A 19,606-nucleotide genomic window follows, 5' to 3' on the forward strand; every position below is an offset into this window, starting at 1 on the left:
GGCCTGCGTGTGGTACGAAACAAAAACTTGCCCCCGGGAAATCTCTGTCAGTCATAGACTCTGTCCCACATTGGGGAACTATAACGTTATGTAATGAAGGAGAATGATTAGCAAGAGGGCGCTATAGGAGAAAGTTTTTACCGAAGCATATTATTATGGCCTTGATCAAGGCGCTCGAACCATCCACGACCGGCATAACCCGAGTCCCCACTAAATTTTGCCAGCGCAACCCCCCCCCCCCCCCACATAACACAAATCGTGCATTTATAATACGTGTGCAGATTATGTGCTAGACTTGATGACAAGTCGTTAGAGGCTGCCTATTTGTCTGCCGTTCATGCAACAGTCACAGTGCGATGTTACACATGCAACAGTCGTACGTAGCGCGAGTTGCGACTGACTCACACACACATACTGGGATCGAGGGTGTGTGTATCGTCCCCGTAGCTACGCCGCTGGAACTACACACCGCGCTTAACAATTACCGTCGTGACTTCAAGCCTAATTATGTGCACGTACATGCACATCAGGGCCCAATTTCATAAAGCCTGTAAGCACACAAATTTGCTTAGCATGAAATTTCTTCCTTGATAAAAACAAGATTACCAACCAAATTTATTTTTTTTCCATATTGCTTGTTACTGGCATTCAGCTGTTGTTTGCTTATCCTGAAAATCACGTGGCTTGGTTATCCTGTTTTTTTCAAGGAAGAAATCTCATGCTAAGCAAATTGTTGTGCTTACAGGCTAAATGAAATTGGGCCCTGTACGGTGTATGGATTACATTCGCTCAATGAGTACTTTCTGTTGTTGCTATACTAGGCCTATATCTCGTACTAATTTTTGTGACTTCCAATGTTTTGTTTTTGGCTTTTTGTAGATATTTCGGGGTTTTTCTTTAATCTACGTTCGGTCAACTTCCCTATCAAATTGCGACGCTGCTTATTTCTATACATTTAACTTATGTTTAAAACAAAAAATATAGGTTTAACTTTTTTTTTTAATTAAGATCCATCTCTGACGCGTGGTCGATCGTTAGCCACTCCCTATATCACAGACCTACCAAGTCTCACGCATTAGGCGTGAGACTCACGCATTTTTGGGCTCTGTCTCACGCTCACACGCATAACAACCATTTTCTCACGCATTGGGGCTAGACCGGGACAAAAATAAAAAATAACGACAATGCATTGCCAAATCGCGCTTGTCGTGTGTACAAAAAACGCAACCTACAAAGCTTGCACAATCTTCAGATTGCACGCAGTTTATCAGAATCATCCACTTATTAAGTTGCCGTACAGCTGCCGTATTAAGCATTCGACAGAGCGCAAAACGCTTATTGCGCACACGTTTGACCCGATTCGTTTAGCAAATTCATTCAATGCGCTCCACTGCGTCATACACAACAGGCAGAGGTATGACTATGAGCGGAGGATTTTGGACATCATTTTAAGTCGATTTATTTTTTATTTTTGGGAGAAATAATCTGACACAATCGTACCTCAACATTAACTAGCAACATCTCCTATACCTCATGTGAGTTTTAATTATTCTGAAGAGGTTTTTGATGTATTTTGGAACACTTTTTTGTCCACAATTAAATATCTGCATTTGTTTTCATATGAAGCGCGGTAGAAGAAGTAGGCAAACTCTAACGTATAAGGCCGTGGACACTATTGGTAATTACTCAAAATAATCATTAGCATAAAACCTCACTTGGTAACGAGTAATGGGGTTGAGTAGTAGTAAAGGTTGGTAGTATAAAACACTGTGAGAAACAGCTCCCTCTGAAGTGATGTAGTTTTCGAGAAAGAAGTAATTTTCCACAAAAAGTTGATTTCGAGACCTCAAGTTTAGAAATCTAAACTTGAGGTCTCGAAGCATCTGAAAGCACACAACTTCGTATGACAAGTGTTTTTTTTTTAATTTCATTCATATCTCGCAACTTCGCACCCGATTGAGCTCAAATTTTTACAGGTTTGTTATTTTATGCATTTGTTGAGATACACCAAGTGAGAAGACTGGTCTTTGACAATTACCGATATATAATGTCCAGTGTCTTTATGTCATGCAGAACCAGACCCAAGGCTGCTGCTCTATAGTTCAATTTAGCAGCGGGTACCGTAACGATTTTAGATAATTTTCTAGATTTTTACCATACTGTGTGACCATGGAGTTGAAATCAGGTGACGTTTTAGTAGTCGGTCAATAAAATGTGAATAGGTATCACGATTCTAGACGTGGTACGAGCGTAAGCCACTCCTCTTCAACACGTACAACACAACGCTTCATGGTCATTGGTAAGTAGATTATTGACTCGTATATTATATAGGGGTGTAGATTTTCTCCCGCATAATTGCCAGATTACGGAGTCCTTGAAGGAACAGGTTAAAACATGCTTAATAGGTGGGGAATTTTTAATTTTTTATTTTTTTTGAAACTATGTCGTGGCATTGATATTAAAATTTCTTACCCGAAAGTATTGTTTTTGTTCCCTCAAAACAATAGTTCTATCACTAAAAAATATGAATAAAAAATAAACAACGATCAAATACAAAGTCCACAGCAGGGTGGGCGTTTCAAACACCTTATATATTGTAATCTGATTACAATGATGAAGAACACGCGCCCGTCCTTCAAGTAAAGTGATAAGACTAAGTTACGTTTTTTTTTCTTTTTTCTTTTTTGCGGCAGTCATTGTTTGCTGATTGCTCCTTTACAGTTTCCAGAAAAAAAAAATGTATTTAGGCACTGTTGAGTAAAACCGTGATCTTTACATGGCTTCTATTTCAATATAACAAAACCTTCTTGTAGTTTCGTTGTCATGGATACATGGCAGCGTAAACACCTCGTGTAGCAACACCAACAAGAAGACTCTCGGGCTTTGACTAAATCGCCCACTTCTGCACTGACTTTCTGTTGAGTAACTTCGTGTTCTTGCAGGCAGGGGACTCAAACAACGCAGTTCAGAAAGAAGTATGACTAATTTAGTTGAATTTATTTGGGGTGGCACTGCAGCAATCGGTATACCATTAATTGTAGTTTTGGTTACCACTGTGTCACCATTACGAGGAGAGATGTGTTCTACACTCGTGTCTGCCACCGATGAAGGAGGAATTGCAGATTTAGCGACTCTACAGGCTCGGGGATTTGCAGCTTTTAGATCTGCGTGTCGTAAACCACGGATGCATCTGTCATGTAAGCAAAACAGTGAATTCAAAATTTTAAAACTTAATAATACGACATTCATAAATACCTCAGACAGTTTCGTTGCTTGGAGAGGGCTTCACGTGGGGGTGTTTAAACGGTTGATAAAGACCAGCTGCTGCTGCTGCTGCTGCTGCTGCTGTATGACACACAGAGACATGACTAGCAAAATAATTGTGCAACTGTGATGATGACGTCAGGGAATTAGAGTAACAGATTTCAGCAGAAACTTGGCCTACAATTTAAACACAGGACTTTCATTTTCAAACTATTGGGGATTGAAGTTGTTTTCTTCTTTTTACACAGCGTGTATGTTTAACACTACACCTTCAAATCCAGCGAACTTCAAGTTCGTCCTGGAGCCTGTGAGCATGCCATTCAAGATGCGCTTTGATGTAAAAGCCAGTGGGGATGCTACTATTGCACTGGCAGAGAACAAGACAGTTTCCTCAACATTTGCTCAGATCAGTAAGTGAACAAATTTGTCTATTGGCATGTTTTTGCTTCTATGCAAATTTAGTTTGGTTTTTTTTTCTGCCTAAATTCATTCTAAAGTTGCATTTCTATTCCCTTCTATTGCATTCTGATGGCTCTCTTCTTATTGAAAATGATGTTTCACTGAATAGTTTCCCTTATAGGAAAAACAATAAATTAACAAAATGCAATATTTTGACAAGAGTTTTCTTCGTTTTTGTTTTTATTTATTTTATATTTAGGTATCGGAGGTTGGTCAAACAGCAAATCAGCCATAAGAGCATGCGACGAACCGTGCGCTATACAAGTAGAAGATGAAGAAAGTGGTCTCCTAAGCGAGACAGAATACCGCCCCTTCTGGCTAGAGTACAACGGGGGCGTAGTAAATGTCGGAAAAGGAAACCAGAGTGAGAGTTTCTTGGAGTGGGATGCTGGATCTGTTCACTCTAAAACTCCCCCTCAAGTCTATGTTGGTATATCAACACATATAAAAGTAAGTGGATCTTGGGTGTTCTACAATCTTTGCGGGTAGGGCACGGGAGTTAATTGCACTGGACACTAATGGTAATTTCTCAAAATAAGTGTTGGCACTAAGCTTGGGCGATATCGATTTATTTTATTCACGATATATCGCCGACAATATATCGCGATATTCGATATAATTGCGATTAATTAAATTTGACATCTCAGGGTCGAAATTAGCGGTCGCCCGATTGCCAAATGCGAGTGAAAATAGCGGCGGGCGACTGAAAACCATTTCTCACTAGCCCGCCGGGCGAGTTAATTAATTATTCCTTTTCACATATAAATGAGGGTTCAGTGGCAAAATCCCACAGAAAACTTCTACTAAAGCTTTTAAATTAGTAAGTTTGACAATTCTAGAAACTTGCTAGATTTAATTTTGTCGTGATCGGGACCGGAATTGCTGTCGTTCGTATCAGAAAACACGTACAATCAATTGAAAACACGATGCACAAACCACATGGTGCCGAGTATCCTCACAGAGTACACGGTCGCCCACTGGTGGTACATCCATGCAGTATATGCACAGCACATACACAACGCACACAGTCGTCCAAAGTCCATTCTGACCAAATCTCTGCACGCTGTGATTGGCCGTTGATGGCTGTTAATAAATTCCATATTCATTATGTTCTTGACTAGACTTCAATGCAGTACATGTTCATGAACGGAGTAAAGACTTGCCGAACGTTGTGCATAATGACTGCAGACTGTGCACAATGTACAGCCTTGGACAACCAATAACATGGACAACTTTTGCCAACAGAGGGCGTTACGGGGCAATTCATTAATTATTTCTCGATGTGCGTTGTTGACTGATCGTTGATTCATGAAGATTTTGTTGCAAACGGAGTTCAAAACATGTTCAAATCAACCGACCCCCTAACCACGAAGTCATTAAAGTTGTTGTTGATGGAAAAGGGATAGTTTAAGGTAAAAATTCAGATATAAAATCCTCAAAAAAAGCAATTTTAAGGGCTTCAATTTCGTGGGTTTGTTTTTGTTTTGTTGTTTTTTTCGTTTTGAAAATTTTGTGTATAATTACATGTGGGCTAGTGAAAAAACCTGCGGGCGATCGAGAATTTTGGTTGACTCGCCCGGCGGGCGATTAAAAAAAAAGTTAAGGGAAACCCCTGATTATTCATCAGTCTTCAAACTCCAAGTGAAAGTTGTAGAAGAGACAGTCATAGCATAAGAGAGGTGTTCTAATGACCTATTCTTCTGGTTTTACTCCAAACCTATGGGGTGCAAGATGTCTCAGCTAGCAAATACATCGCGATATTTAATCGATATCGCGATATATCGATATTTCGATTAAAACCAAATCCATCCGATATCGAAATCGTTTCCAAATTAATATCGCGATATTCGATAACATCGTGATATCGCCCAAGCTTAGTTGGCACATATAAACTAAACGAGCAATGGAGAGCTGTTGGTGGTATAAAAGGTTGTGAGAAACGGCCCCATCTGAAGTTACGTAGTTGTTGAGAAAAAGGTAATTTCTCATCCAAATACGAAAAGACTTCAGACCTGATCGAAGCCCTTTTACATCTGAAAGCACACATTGTGCAACAAAGTGTGTTTTTGTATTCATTATTCCCTTTGATGACCAATTGAGGACAGATTTGTTACTTTTGGGACACACCAATATTGAGAATACTGTTCTTTGACAGTTATTACCAAATGTGTTCAGTGCATTTAAGGGTGCGCAGTTACGAGTCAAACTTTATCTGACGTCATTCTCACAATAATCTAAGTTGCGAATAAGAAACGGGAATGCTATTTGAACTTGTTTATTTATTTGTTTCCCCTCAAAACCTCAAAAAATTGAGAAGATAAAAAGATTTATGAAAATTACATCAAATAATAATATACAGAATAAGGGTCATTTATAACGTTTTCGTTTACCATTTAAATGTAATTATTGTATTTTGTAAACTTTTTCTTAATTTTTATTGAGTAAAAAATCAGGGTCTAACCTCAAGGTTTTGAAAAAAACTAGAAACTCTAATGGCAATACCTTAACGTCATGCGTGGGAGTTTGTTTTGTAGACATCCACGTTGCAACAAAGCAGCTTACACACTGGAGCTCCCACATGACGTATTATGAGTGATGACGTAACGGAGCTTTTCGCTAATCTTTCAGAAACGCACTGAAAAGGGTATTCCAAATTATGTATTTTTACACAATTAAAATCTATTTGTACTACTATGACTCAGTTTACTTAATTATTAAAACACATTTTAAATGAAATTTATCAAAGATCACGACTTACCTTTTCGTTCAAGTAGGTCTTTAAACCCGTACAAACTGAACAGCATAAGATAGCTGTACATCATGATCCCTAATACGCACTTTGTAATGCAGTTAGACTTCACTCAAGTCCCAGTCCCGTGCCATCTCAAGTCCCATTCTCGGGACCACATTTTGACGGTGAGCGCGCACTGTACAGTGTATAATATGCTACGTGTTGTTTTACAGTAAGTTTGGGTATTATGCTTAGGGACCTCTCACACGAGAGTGGGACTTGAATCAAGTCTATAATGCAGTAAGTACGAAGTATCTCGGCAAAATTTAAACTACGCCAGTTTGTTTGTTATAGATTTTCATTCGGATGTTTGTGTGAAGGAGTCCCGTAAGGAACATAATTACAGAATTGTTTTTTGTTTGCTTACAAAAAAGTTGCTTGCAGTGTAAGCACTTTATATGTAATCCACATAGCGCCTATAAAATTACATTAACTTACAAACCTGTAGAAGTTTGAGATCGATATCTAACATGTGGGCCACGAGAAAATAGTTGCATTAAATCTCTACAGTCGTGAGAAAAACTCCAAAGACATAGAGCGCCACAAGCTCACTGAGCTGCTTTTTGAAATAAGTTGTCTTTCACACCTGGCCGAAGACAAATAATTGCTCCAACTGCACATAGTTTTCAGAAAAAAAAATACTGTCCATAAAGTTAAAAGCGCAAGGATTCGAAAGCCCTCCCCCCTAAAAAAAAAGGAACCCCTCCCACTTGTGTTGTATCGGAACGTCTAGACCCTCACTTGCCCCGTACCCCCGACAACTGACCCCCCCCCCCCCCCCAAAAAAAAAAAAAAAAAAAAAAAAAAAAAAAAAAATATGTTTGGTTATGCAACATGTCTGTAAGCTTGCCTTAGAATAGGTTTAAAAACAAAAAATAGCTAAATTGTTGTTGATATTATTAACTGATTTGTGTCGTAAGTGTTTTTATTGGATTATAGCAGTTAAATAAATAGCTCTTTGATGTTTTGATATCTAAATATTATTCATTAAAGGAAAGGTACACGTTTGGTAATTACTCAAAACAAAAACAGACTTGGTAACGAGCATTGGAGAGCTGTTGATAGTATAAAACATTGTGAGAAACGGCTCCCTCTGAAGTAGCATATTATTTTGAGAAAAAGAGGTAATTTCTCACTAAAATAATAAAAGACTTTAGCCAGAAGTCTTTTATTCCTATTTAAAAGCACACAAAATTCGTACAACAAGGGTGTTTTTTCTCTCATCATTTTCTCGCAACTTCGATGACCAATTTAGCTCAAATTTTCTCAGGTTTGTTATTTTATGCTTATGAGTTGGGATACACCAAGTGACAAGACTGGTATTTGACAATTACCAACCGTGTACCTTCCCTTTAATTCATGATTGCTAAGTTGTATTCTTGGCATAAAACATGGGCGTATGATGTGGGTCTCTTGGGGCGCGGGGCAGGGTGGTTGATATGCCCAAATTTTTACACAGATAAAAACACAAGAACCATTATAATTACAATGGATAGTGAGTGGTGTTTCTTTTACTTCTCTGGCCTTTTTTTGCTGCGCCCAATTTTTTTCCACTTTTAGTTGCCCAATTTTAAGATGGCACTTGCCCCCCCCCCCCTATTCCCGGGTTCATACGCCTATGTTTTCAGGCCTTTGACAGTGTTTAAAAAGTGCTGATATAAAATTGTGGTGTGATTTCCTTTTAAAACATGTTTAAAGAGCCAATAAAGGGTGATCTTAATATTTCAACTATTACCTTTTTATGGCCAAATAGACATCGTAGATACCGGTTAAATATCCTCTCAAAATTTGCGTCTAGTAACGAATCGAGTAAAAATGCACCCGGCCGCGCGGCTTTTTCAGCCGATAGTCAAAAACGGCTTATCTATTTTGATGACCTCTTGACGCCAGTGATGATATTCCCCTAACTATATGTTAGAGAACACAGTTCTCCAGCTTTGGCGAACTGATGGCACTATATTCCACACCAAATAGCCGCCACTGACGTCACGATTCCTTTGTCGCGCAGGTATGTTTGACCCCGCGTTTTTCAGAAATTTGGCTAGAAGCGTTCTGTTGAAAATAAAAAACATTTTTACCATGTTTTAACGTGAGGTAAGAGACTCGTTATATTTTTTTTAATGTTTCCTATGGACTCCAACTATTAGAAAACTGTAATATCTATATATTTGAGATCATCATTTATTGGCTGTTTAAAAAGCTGAACAGCAACAAGAAACTGAACACTTTGTATACGCACTTTGTAATGTAGTATAGTTTTCTTTGTGTATGAATGTATGAAAACTTCGATATTATCAGATATAATTATTTACGTTTGGCTGATTTTTGCGATAAATATTACGTTAATAATGCACAGTCTATAATAAAAACAATAACTAGATGAATGTAATGAACATTATCATAATAATAGGCCTAAACAACTATGCAACAAACAATCATTAAAGGCAGTGGACACTATCGGTAATTAATAAGTCCAAAATAGTTATAAGCATACAACCTTTACTTGGTAACAGGGAGATCAGGTTGATAGTATAAAACATATGAGAAACTGCTCCCTCTGAAGTGGTGTAGTTCAACGACCAAATGAGCTCAAATTTTCACAGGTTTGTTATTTTATGCATAAATTATGTTAAGATACACCAAGTGAGAAGACTGGTCTTTGACAGTTACCAATAGTGTCCAGTGTCTTTAAGGCAACCATATGATTTCAAAGAAGAGAAAATAATTTTTTGAAAACAACATTATTGAAAACAAAAGTGCAAACATAAAAAGGTGATATAAAAATGAACCTTTTCGCAAAGCAGTTTTCTTCGTGAATGTGTAAAATGTTAAGTGCGCCGTTATATAAATAAAAACATTATTCCTGTTTATTTTTAAGATTTTTCATTCCCGGATGTATGTTTGTAAGAAGTGACGCAAATAAATGTTGAAACCATCTGAAATAGACAGTTCAAGTTGATGATTTTTTGTTTATAATAGTGACATTTTCAAATTTTCTCCTACATTACAGGCTACAACATGTCCTCTCAATCGTAAGGATTTCAAACCTTGGCCCCCTTTCTCCAAGTTCACATCGACCCCCGACTGGAAATAGTAATTTGAACTTCGCCCCACTTCCGTTACCCCGCCCCACGTACCAATTTTTACATCCCATCTCATGACGTAATTGAGCTTTGATTTAGTTTGGCATTCACTGCAAATCCAAATTCACTTAAAAATGAAGTTTTACCCCCCCCCCCCCCACCTACACTCCAGACAAACGCAATAAAAAGGTCATGCCCTACACGTCTTTTGTTATTCTACCACTTTAAATAAGCTGGGGACAGCTCAACGTTGGTGGCGCTAATTACTATTGACATCGAAATCACTCTCTGCATGCACATGTGGTGGCTTTCAAGCTGTCTAACAAATCTGCGACAACTTTCTTGTCAGTTTCGAACACATTTGTTGATTTATTGGAGAAGTTTCCAGGTAGATATCTGAGACTGTAGTGGAAGAAACACATCGTGGAGAATGCATGGAGTAAAAACCGGTGCTCAGACATGCCCGACTTGCTTCCGAAGTTTTCGTGGAACTCAAGGCCAGGGACCTGGTAAATATTTTTATTTCAGCGTGTTTGTTGGACCGTGATTGTTCAACTTCATGGGGTCAAGTAGAACGTCAGCCAGTGCCGTTGCAATGAACGTCGCGTTGTACTGTATGCGACCATGCGACGGAGGAGGGAGTCCAACCTGGGCTAAAGACAAGTCATGACATAAAATTATATTATTATATTATGTTCAACTTCTAGGGATTGCGATAACGTAACCCTCTTCCCGACGGCGGAGCCGGAGGGTTACGAAACATGCTTGAATTGTAAAGGGCGAAATGGTCTAGTCAACCGATTTGCTAAATTTTTACCACTTTCAAAAATCATGACACAAATAAGCCTATTCGTTATTGCAGCTGCGCATGTCCGTTACTGCTGACACTGCAATTTGTTTATCTCCCGTGACCTTTTGACAATAAACCCGGGTATTGTCAAAAGGTCACAGGAGATAAACAAATTGCGTTGTCAGCAGTAACGGACATGCGCAGCTGCAATAGCGAATAGGCTTATTCTAGGAACACGAACTTAATCCTCAATGTGTAATGAATAAATAACACTCAAAAACACAATTGAGCAAATATTTGAAGAAAAAGGACAAAAACTTACCAGAGTCCAGACCCCCGAGCGAAACAGTCACAAATTTTCCAGGTTTTATTTTGAACATGTCGCATTGCCTTTTTTGTGACTTCCCGATATGTTCAACGCTTTATTTTTTGGTCACCAAGCGCTGAACCGCAGGTACCAGTTGGATTGACAAACTGCCGAGCCGCTGCCGAGCCGTACCTGCAGTTCAGCGCTTGATGACCAAAAAATAAAGCGTTGAACATATCGGGAAGTCACAAAATGGCGATGCGACATATTAACCTGGGACATTTGTGACTGTTTCGCTCCGGGATCTGGTAAGTTTTTGTCCTTTTTTTCAAAATATTTCCTCAATGGTGTTTTGAGTGTTATTCATTAGACATTGACATGATTGAGGATTAAGTTCGTGTTCATCAGAATTTGTGGCATGATTTTCGAAAGGGGTAAAAATGGAGCAAATCTGTTGACTAGCTGTCAAAATTGTACGTATTTGACCTTTTCGCCCTTTACAATTCGAGCATGCTTCGTAACCCTCCGGCCTGGCGGCCGTCAGGAGGAGGGTTACGTTATCGCAACTAATTATGTTCATGGTATTTCCTGTTTTGAGGAATTGAGGTCATGGGTGAATTTCCCCTTTCCATCATGCCAACAAATCAATGACAATGTTACATGTAGGCCTATATTTTGAATACACCGATGTCATATTATACTATAGACAGTCATAAGACCGTCTCATTGTACTGTACAGCTGTAGTGTATGCGACCATGCGACGGAGCAGTCCATCTGGACTAGGGTCAAGACAAGTTATGACATATAACTATGTTCATGGTCTTTCCTGTTTTGAGGAATTGAGGTCATGGATGAAATTTCCTTTTCCCATCATGCCCACAATGCATATTTTGAACACACCGACATGATAGTTTTTAAATATCACGAATAGCGAAATATCTAGAGAAGGCGCTATTGAACCCACACAAAGAAATAGCGAATCCCCTATGCCTTCCCATAATGCATTGCGGTTCTGAATCACGATAAACCTTTATGCCACTGCTGTAATTTGTGTAATTCAAAGGAACAGGTTGCCTTGGATCGGTCGAGTTTGTCGTTAAAAAGTGTTTGAACCGCTTGTTATGAAATGCATTGGTTAGATACATGTAGATAATAAGTAGAATATAATGATCCACACAAGCATGCCTCTCAAAATTGCGTGGTTTTTCTATTATTTTGTGAACTAACACGGTCGGCCATTATGAGAAGTCAAAACGTTGACCCCATAAAATGGCCGACCGTGTAAGTTTGCGACGTAAAAGGAAAATTGTGTAATTTCGAGGCATGTTTGTATGTATCACTATTCTACTCCCCAATTTCAAAATTTTTCCTAACCATGAAGAAGATGGGTCTCCAGAACAAAATTTGGTCCAGATATAGATTGCACTTGGTAAAAAATGGTGTTGGTAAAGCATAGGTTGTTGGTTCAAGTCCCACTCTAGTCATTTTTCTTTGTTCAAACACAAATTAAAAACAACAAACAACTGTTTTTCTTTGTAGCCAATGACCGTTTCCTGCAGCCTCTGCTGTTACACTGCGGCCACACATTCTGTCAGGGGTGCATCACCAAACAGGTGAAGGTGTTAAAGACAAGCGTAGCATGCCCAACCTGCCAAGTAGTCACCCGTATGCCCCAGGGCGAGACGAGCGTTGTTCAACTCCCTGCCAACTACTATGTACTGGGGCTGTCATCATGGAACTCCAAACATGTGGTTGATATGTTGTAAGTATATTTAGATTGCAGAGCTAGGCCTGATATTCTTCCTACATGTACTTCAGTCTGATTTCCGATCACGGCTGTATGCTTCATTTTTGAAAGGGCAAGGGCACCAAGGCATTTTCTTCTTGGTAAAGGGCACCCTATGATGAAATTGCAAATTTGTACTGGAGCATTTTAAGGGCACCACGGCAATGACCAGGGGACACGGAGGCAATCGCCTTCGTTGCCTCCGTGAAGTATCTGGCCTGTCCGATGTTTTTGTTGCACCATGAAAAATCAAAGTTGACACCATGTGTATGTAGGTCAACCCTTGTACCTGTAGGCCTACTCAATCCATCATTTCTACTTTTTTCCAAGCATCAGATACATGTACAGGGCTATGATGTCCGTTTTCAACCAGAAATACATGTCCGCCTCCCCAATCCCCCCCCCCCCAAAAAAAAAAAAAAGAAGTTAATGTTTGCAGTAATTTAACACCATGTAATGATAATCTCTAAATGAGAAGGGCGGTTCTGCAAACAACCGTTGGTTTCAACTCGACGTTTTGATTAGTATGCTCTGATTGTCTTCTGGAGAAAACTGGACTCTGATGCTGTGCTGCATTTAAGTTTGTTTCTGTTTAAGATATTACACCATGAGGTTTTTTTATTCAATCAGGAAACACAAGATGGCTTGACTTGTCTGTTTATACATGTAAGTTTACTGGCCTGATGCTAAAACCACTAGCATTGGGTGGGGGGGTCTGCAGTCCAGTGTACAATTCTAGCATCATCCCTTCGTGTAACTTGATAATTTTGTCGATTCATTTCAGTGACAAGAAGACTGTTTCACAATCTCCGGCCAACCTCACCTACCATGAAGTCCAATTACAAGGTATTATTAGATGTTAAATTTGCATCTGGGAAAAACAATCTGGAATATTACCTTTTTTTTTACCCCAAAACCGTTTTATTTTTTTGCACTGTACACTCTGTACTTCCTCGAGTCCTGTGAAAAAATATATTGCAGGTATATTACTCGGGTGGGATTCGAACCCATGACCCTTGCAATTCTAGAGCAGTGTCTTACCAACTAGCATGACTAGACTACCGAGGTTGATGGGTAGCTAGAGGCAGTTTGAATCCTAAGTACTGAGTATCGGTGCTAACACAACAGTGTGGGTAAAACAAGAATTAGTTACAAGGTAACTATTATACTAAAATAGTTAACGACCATTATAACTTCCTCGTGAGAGGCACTGTCGATAGTACCGGGCATACAATAATTGTTCATCCCAAAAATGTGATTTTTGAGGATTGATGTCCATTCACCAGAGTAGGGTTTGTACCCTCTGTCACATCTCTAGACACTGCTCTTAAGGTCACTAGGGACTTGGTGATTGTCAAGACCAGTCTTCTCACTTGGTGTATCTCAACCTACGCACAAAATGGGTTGGCTTGTGCATAAAGCGCTCGCCTCTCACCAAGGTGACCCCGGTTCGATTCCCGGTCGGGGCCATAATATGTGAGTTAAGTTGTGCGTTGGTTCTCTGCTGTGCCACAAGGGTTTTCCAGACTATCCGGTTTTCCTCCCTCAGGAAAAAAATTTTTCACTTTCAATCTTGGCTGTGCTCCGTGGTCATAATGGTTGATGTGGCTGGCAGCTGAATGCGCCCTTGTATGCCTGCTTCTCGAACACGTTGTAGCCAAGTCCTAGGAACTCAATTGGTCGTCGAAGTTGCAAGAGAATACGAGGAGAAAAAAAAAACCTTTTCAGTGTGTTTTCAGATGCTTGAATTCAAGATCTCAGAGCTATGGTCTTGATTTCAATTCAAATATTTTAGTGAGAATTTTCTTCTTTATCAAAAACTACGTTACCTCAGAGGGAGCCGTTTCTAACAATGTTTTCAACAGCTCTCCATTGCCTGTTACCAAGTATTTTTTATGCTAACAAATATTTTGAGTATAACCAATAGGGTCCAGTACTTTTAATTGATCACCAAAGACACGACAAGAAATCTTTGGCTGAACAAATACAAATACAAATACAAGTAGTAATGATAATTTTTTTTTTTAATTACTTGTATCCTAGGAGGTGCTGATTTGTGCGGTAGTTGTCATCGGGTATTGGCAAGCTGCGATTGCAAACAATGTGAGAATGCCAAATACTGCCAGCCGTGTTATAACAGAGTCCATCGTGGATCTCGATCTCTCATGAATCATAATGCTGTGCCAGTCTCTACTTCAAAGTAAGTCCTCAGAATAACATTCTATACCTCATTTACAAACTTCTGTATGGCACACGTCACATCCTTTGTCAAGTTTGTACATGTAAGTTCTTCTTTAGTTTGACTTCATTTTGGGTTTGGTACACTTGTAAGTCAGTCTACATCAATTTGTAAAATATTGGAAAATTTTAGTATGGAAATATTGACTGCTATGAGGGACACGGTCAAAAGTATAGGCCTAAAGTGATGTCAAAACCATGACTATGCCCGAAGCGAAGCTGAGGGCATAGCCATGGTTTTAAACCATGACTATGCCCGAAGCGAAGCTGAGGGCATACATGTAGCCATGGTTTTGACATCACCGAGGGCCTATAATTTTAATTGTTCCCCGATTATAAAGCAGTCAATATTTCTTTTATAGACTGAATAAAGATTCTTCTAATCAACAACCCTGACTACAGTGAAAGGTCGTCTGCCAAGAAAGGTCGTGCCCTGACTCGGAACGCTAGTCGTACGTGTACATATCATACAGTACACACGAGCGACCTATTTGCGACTGTTTTTTCAGGGCGGGCAAAGTGGATTGACTATGCCCCGGGCAAAGTGGATTGACTATGCCCTGGGCATAGTGGATTAACTATGCCCCGGGCAAAGTCAACTATTACGTCATCTTGATAGAAAAAGCGGGCATACATTGTAGCCATTTCCATGACTCCATTTTTAACCAATCAGATTAGAGGATTCTATTGATGAGTTATATTAATTTAAATATTGACCTCTCATCGACCTTCTCCTTGTTTGTGGTTACTAGGGGACGTGGAGGATGTAAGGAGCATGAAGGTAGAGAGTATGAATTCTTCTGTCAGGAAGACCAGGTGCCAATATGCGCTCTTTGTGCCCTGATGGGAACGCATAAAGGTCACGATATCACCCATCTGGCTGATCAAGATAAAGAAGCATTCCAAGAGCTCAGACCAACCCTAGAGACAGCTAAAGATGCTCTGAAACAACAGTATTATGCTTTACAGGTAATAAAATGTTATGTATAGAGGGTTTCAAGATTTGCCCGAGGCCAGTAGTTTTAGTTTTGGGCCAGTAAAATCAAGACCAAACCAGTCTGGCAGTGTTTTTTTTTAACTGATCAAAAAGTTTCCATTTTATACACATGTTATACATGGCACTGTATAATATCTTGAATAGAAATAATAATAATAATAATAAACTAAATTATATTCCCAATGTGGACTTTAAGTTAGACACTGGACACTATTGATAATTGTCAAAGACCAGTCTTCTCACTTGGTGTATCTCAACATATGCATAAAAAAACAAACCTGCAAAAATTTGAGCTCAATTGGTCGTCAAAGTTGGGAGATCAAAATGAAAGAAAAAACACCCTTGTCACACTAAGTTGTGTGCTTTCAGGTGCTTGATTTTTGAGACCTCAAATTCTAAATCTGATGTCTCAAAATCAAATTTGTGGACAATTACTTCTTTCTCGAAAACTATGTCACTTCAGAGGGAGCCGTTTCTCACAATGTTTTATGCTATCAACCTCTCCCCATTACTCGTGACAAAGTGAGGTTTTATGCTAATAATTATTTTGGGTAATTACCAATAGTGTCCACTGCCTTTAAACTCATTTGAGTGACGAAGTTTACCCAAAGAGACAATGACGATAAACTTCTCTGTCATGTCTCGGTGCTCGTTCAATTATAAACATTTAAATGCACAATACAACTCATCATGAAGCTTTTTTCCTGATTAGCCTGTTTTTTTTTCTGCTTGGCAGTTCAATCAGTGTGCTCTAACCGCCTGTTGTGTTTTAAGCACTGTTAAATCAGTACTTTGCAGATCACCCTGGTTGGTTCGAATCCCACCTGAGTGATTTGCCAAAAACTCTGGAAAGTAAGTACAGTGCCCAACACCCAACTGATGTTCATGTTGAAATACAAGTTTAGCATGGGGGTGTCCCCAAAATAAGGATCCTCAGCCCAAGTACAACCCTTATCCATTATAATTATATTTTCGTCACCTTTTTTGTTTTGATGACTTGTGAAGATGACAAAAGAAGCCAAGCGAGACATCGGCAAGGACATGGTCCAGGTTGCCGATCTTGTCAAGGCTTCATTTTCTCGGCTCCATTCTGAGCTTCAACTCCGGTAAGTGTTCTGTAGCCATTCTGTAGTCATTCTGTAGTCATTCTGTAGTTTGACTTCTATGCCTTAAAAGTCTGCACCTAATTGATAAGGTATTAATTTCTTTAGGAAAGAAACGTCAAATGAGAACACAGAGAGTGCCGAGCTCAATCTGCTGGATACACGACCTCTTTTTCAGCCGTGGACATAATAGACTATCAATATGGAAACAAAACACATAGAACGCTAAGCACAGTTGTCATCTGTGTCTGCTCCCTGTACACTCCCTTCTTGTGTAGACTGTGGACTAAGTACATTGTTTCTCATGGGGGTGGAATTCTTGGAGAGTTAGGGCTAGTCTTTTTTCAAGTTAGGACATTAAGTTACTCGTCTTAATTTTAGGACTGGCCATACATTTTAATATCTCTTGGGACTAGTCTTAAAGGGACTGGTCCTGACTCTTTGCGGGATCGACCCCTGATATGATATAATTGTAAGTGTATTTCCTATATGGACTCCTTTTTAAAGTATTGTAAGTTTAACTAATCTTTTTATAGTAGTGCTTTTCCATAACTTTTTAAATTTCGCGGTTTGTGGTTTTAACTATTGGCTGGTCCATTTTGTGGTTTATATTTTTAGAAATATTTTATGCTCGTGGGTTTTTTGCTCTTGTTTCCAGCTATTTTTAATGTGTACAGCGCCTTGGGGTCCAGTCATGGATGTAAGGCGCTTTATAAGCGTTGTTTATTATTATTATTATTATTATCAATATACACTACATGTACATGTAGAATGCTGAAGTCAATTGTCATATGAATGCTGTTGTGTTCTCTTTTTGATCAAGAACTCGGGCACAGTCTAATATTCTGCAGTTATTCTGCAGCCATTGTGCAGTCCATCCCATCCATGATAGTGTGTTCTCTTTATGATAAAGAACCAAGGCACACACAGTCTATAATATTCTGCAGTTATTCTGCAGCCATTGTGCAGTCCATCCCATCCATGATATTGTGTTCTCTTTATGATAAAGAACCAAGGCACACACAGTCTATAATATTCTGCAGTTATTCTGCAGCCATTGTGCAGTCCATCCCAATCCATGATATTGTGTTCTCTTTATGATAAAGAACCAAGGCACACACAGTCTATAATATTCTTCAGTTATTCTGCAGCCATTGTGCAGTCCATCCCATCCATGATATTGTGTTCTCTTTATGATAAAGAACCCAGGCACAAACAGTCTGTAGTATTCTGCAGTTATTCTGCACCCATTCTGTGTAGTTGGAAAAAAATGAGAGGGTAAAAGGAGTAGTTCTCACAATTCAAACGTTTTCCCACATATATCTTGCATGAAAATACTGAATGTTGAAGTGCCTTGAACGTCACTGACTGACAAAATATGAGTGCCATGTAAAAAGCCACCTCGATATTAATGTTCTCTTTGTGAACAAGATCACACATTTGACTTACATGTACACAGTGCAACTTACAGTCTTATATACTGCAGTATGACTGCAGTCAGTCTGCAGAGTGATTTAGACTTCTTTAACACCCAAGCAGATCCTTGCCATTTGATTGGAGGATTGTCCGTCACGTGAGAGCAAATAAAAGTACCATTGCACGCTGAGTTACTCACCGTGCTTTTTCGTTCCATCCGAACAGTACTATTGCACGCTGCCAGCGTGCAATAGTACTTTTCGGATGGAACGAAAATGCTGAGTAAAAACATCACTGCGTGCGCGTGTCTTTGGTAACGCAGCAGTGTTACTGCAAGGCATATTAGTAAAATTATTAGCATTCGGCTTCTACAATTAAAAATTGTAGGCCTACGCTTTGTTTGTTTTGAAAGTTGTATCTTCAATCAAAATGACAAAGATCTACTTGGATGTTATATAAAACAAATAATGAATGTTCGTTGAAAGCTGGAATGTTCCATTCAACTCGGCTCCGCCTCGTTGAATAGAACATTCCATCTTTCAACTTATGAACATATTCGCACCATTGCACTCATAAACATTCATTATGTGTATAATATTACCCTCTAACATTGCCATAATATCTTTCTTGATGACAGAGAGCACAAACTACTAGATCAGATTGTCACCATCTCAGCCCAGCAGCAGAAGTATCTGATCTCAATGCTGACAAATATTGAAGGGAATATCAGCATCATGGAATCAGCCATGGTTGGTAAGTCTTGCCAACAAGCTTTAAAGGGGAAAATATACCATGTAGGAGACTTCCGTGCCCTAATAGAGGTGGTAGACCTCTCAACTACATCAACATGATCAGTAGAGGTATGGAGTCTGAAATTGAGGACCTTCCGAACATGATGTGGGTTTAACATCTCTGGCGTGACATTGTGAACGGAATCTCAGTTGTGATCGCTATTAAAATGATGATGACCTTTTGTAGTCCCTCTTAAAGCCAGTGGACACTATTGGTAATTGTCAAAGACCAGTCTTCTCACTTGGTGTATCTCAACATATGCATAAAATAACAAACCTGTGAAAATTTGAGCTCAATCGGTTGTAGAAGTTGTGAGATAATAATGAAAGAAAAAAACACCCTTGTCACACGAAGTTGTGTGCTTTCTGATGCTTGATTTCAAGACCTCAAGTTCTAAACTTGAGGTCTCGAAATCAAATTCGTGGAAAATTACTTCGTTCTCGGAAACTACGTCATTTCAGAGGGAGCTGTTTCTCACAATGTTTTATACTATCAACCTCTCCCCATTACTGGTAATCAAGTAAGGTTTTGTGATATAATTATTTTGAGTAATTACCAATAGTGTCCACTGCCTTTAAA

The 19,606-nt window shown here is 39.2% G+C and overlaps 2 protein-coding genes across 7 annotated transcripts in view; both read left to right on the forward strand.

Annotated features, from left to right (window-relative positions):
• Positions 1-7,213, forward strand: part of LOC139947527 (C3 and PZP-like alpha-2-macroglobulin domain-containing protein 8) — a 27,320-nt gene extending 20,107 nt beyond the window's left edge. For 3 of the 5 annotated variants that reach the window (XM_071945462.1, XM_071945464.1, XM_071945463.1), the window contains 3 exons: positions 2,943-3,197; positions 3,513-3,674; positions 3,923-7,213. In XM_071945462.1, the coding sequence (XP_071801563.1) occupies positions 2,978-3,197; positions 3,513-3,674; positions 3,923-4,212 (672 nt within the window). In that variant the 5' untranslated portion in view covers positions 2,943-2,977 and the 3' untranslated portion in view covers positions 4,213-7,213. The remainder of the gene's footprint in view (positions 1-2,942; positions 3,198-3,512; positions 3,675-3,922) is intronic. The other 2 variants (XM_071945466.1, XM_071945465.1) reach the window with 2 other exon arrangements.
• Positions 7,214-9,903: 2,690 nt separating this feature from the next.
• The window catches only part of LOC139946718 (RING finger protein 17-like), a 227,792-nt gene continuing 218,089 nt past the window's right edge, over positions 9,904-19,606 (forward strand). For both annotated transcript variants that reach the window (XM_071944371.1, XM_071944372.1), the window contains exons 1-7: positions 9,904-10,106; positions 12,235-12,457; positions 13,266-13,327; positions 14,525-14,681; positions 15,472-15,688; positions 16,722-16,822; positions 18,873-18,988. In XM_071944371.1, the coding sequence (XP_071800472.1) occupies positions 10,028-10,106; positions 12,235-12,457; positions 13,266-13,327; positions 14,525-14,681; positions 15,472-15,688; positions 16,722-16,822; positions 18,873-18,988 (955 nt within the window). In that variant the 5' untranslated portion in view covers positions 9,904-10,027. The remainder of the gene's footprint in view (positions 10,107-12,234; positions 12,458-13,265; positions 13,328-14,524; positions 14,682-15,471; positions 15,689-16,721; positions 16,823-18,872; positions 18,989-19,606) is intronic.

Source organism: Asterias amurensis, chromosome 14, assembly GCF_032118995.1.
Source record: "Asterias amurensis chromosome 14, ASM3211899v1".
In the NCBI taxonomy this organism is placed as follows: domain Eukaryota; kingdom Metazoa; phylum Echinodermata; class Asteroidea; order Forcipulatida; family Asteriidae; genus Asterias; species Asterias amurensis.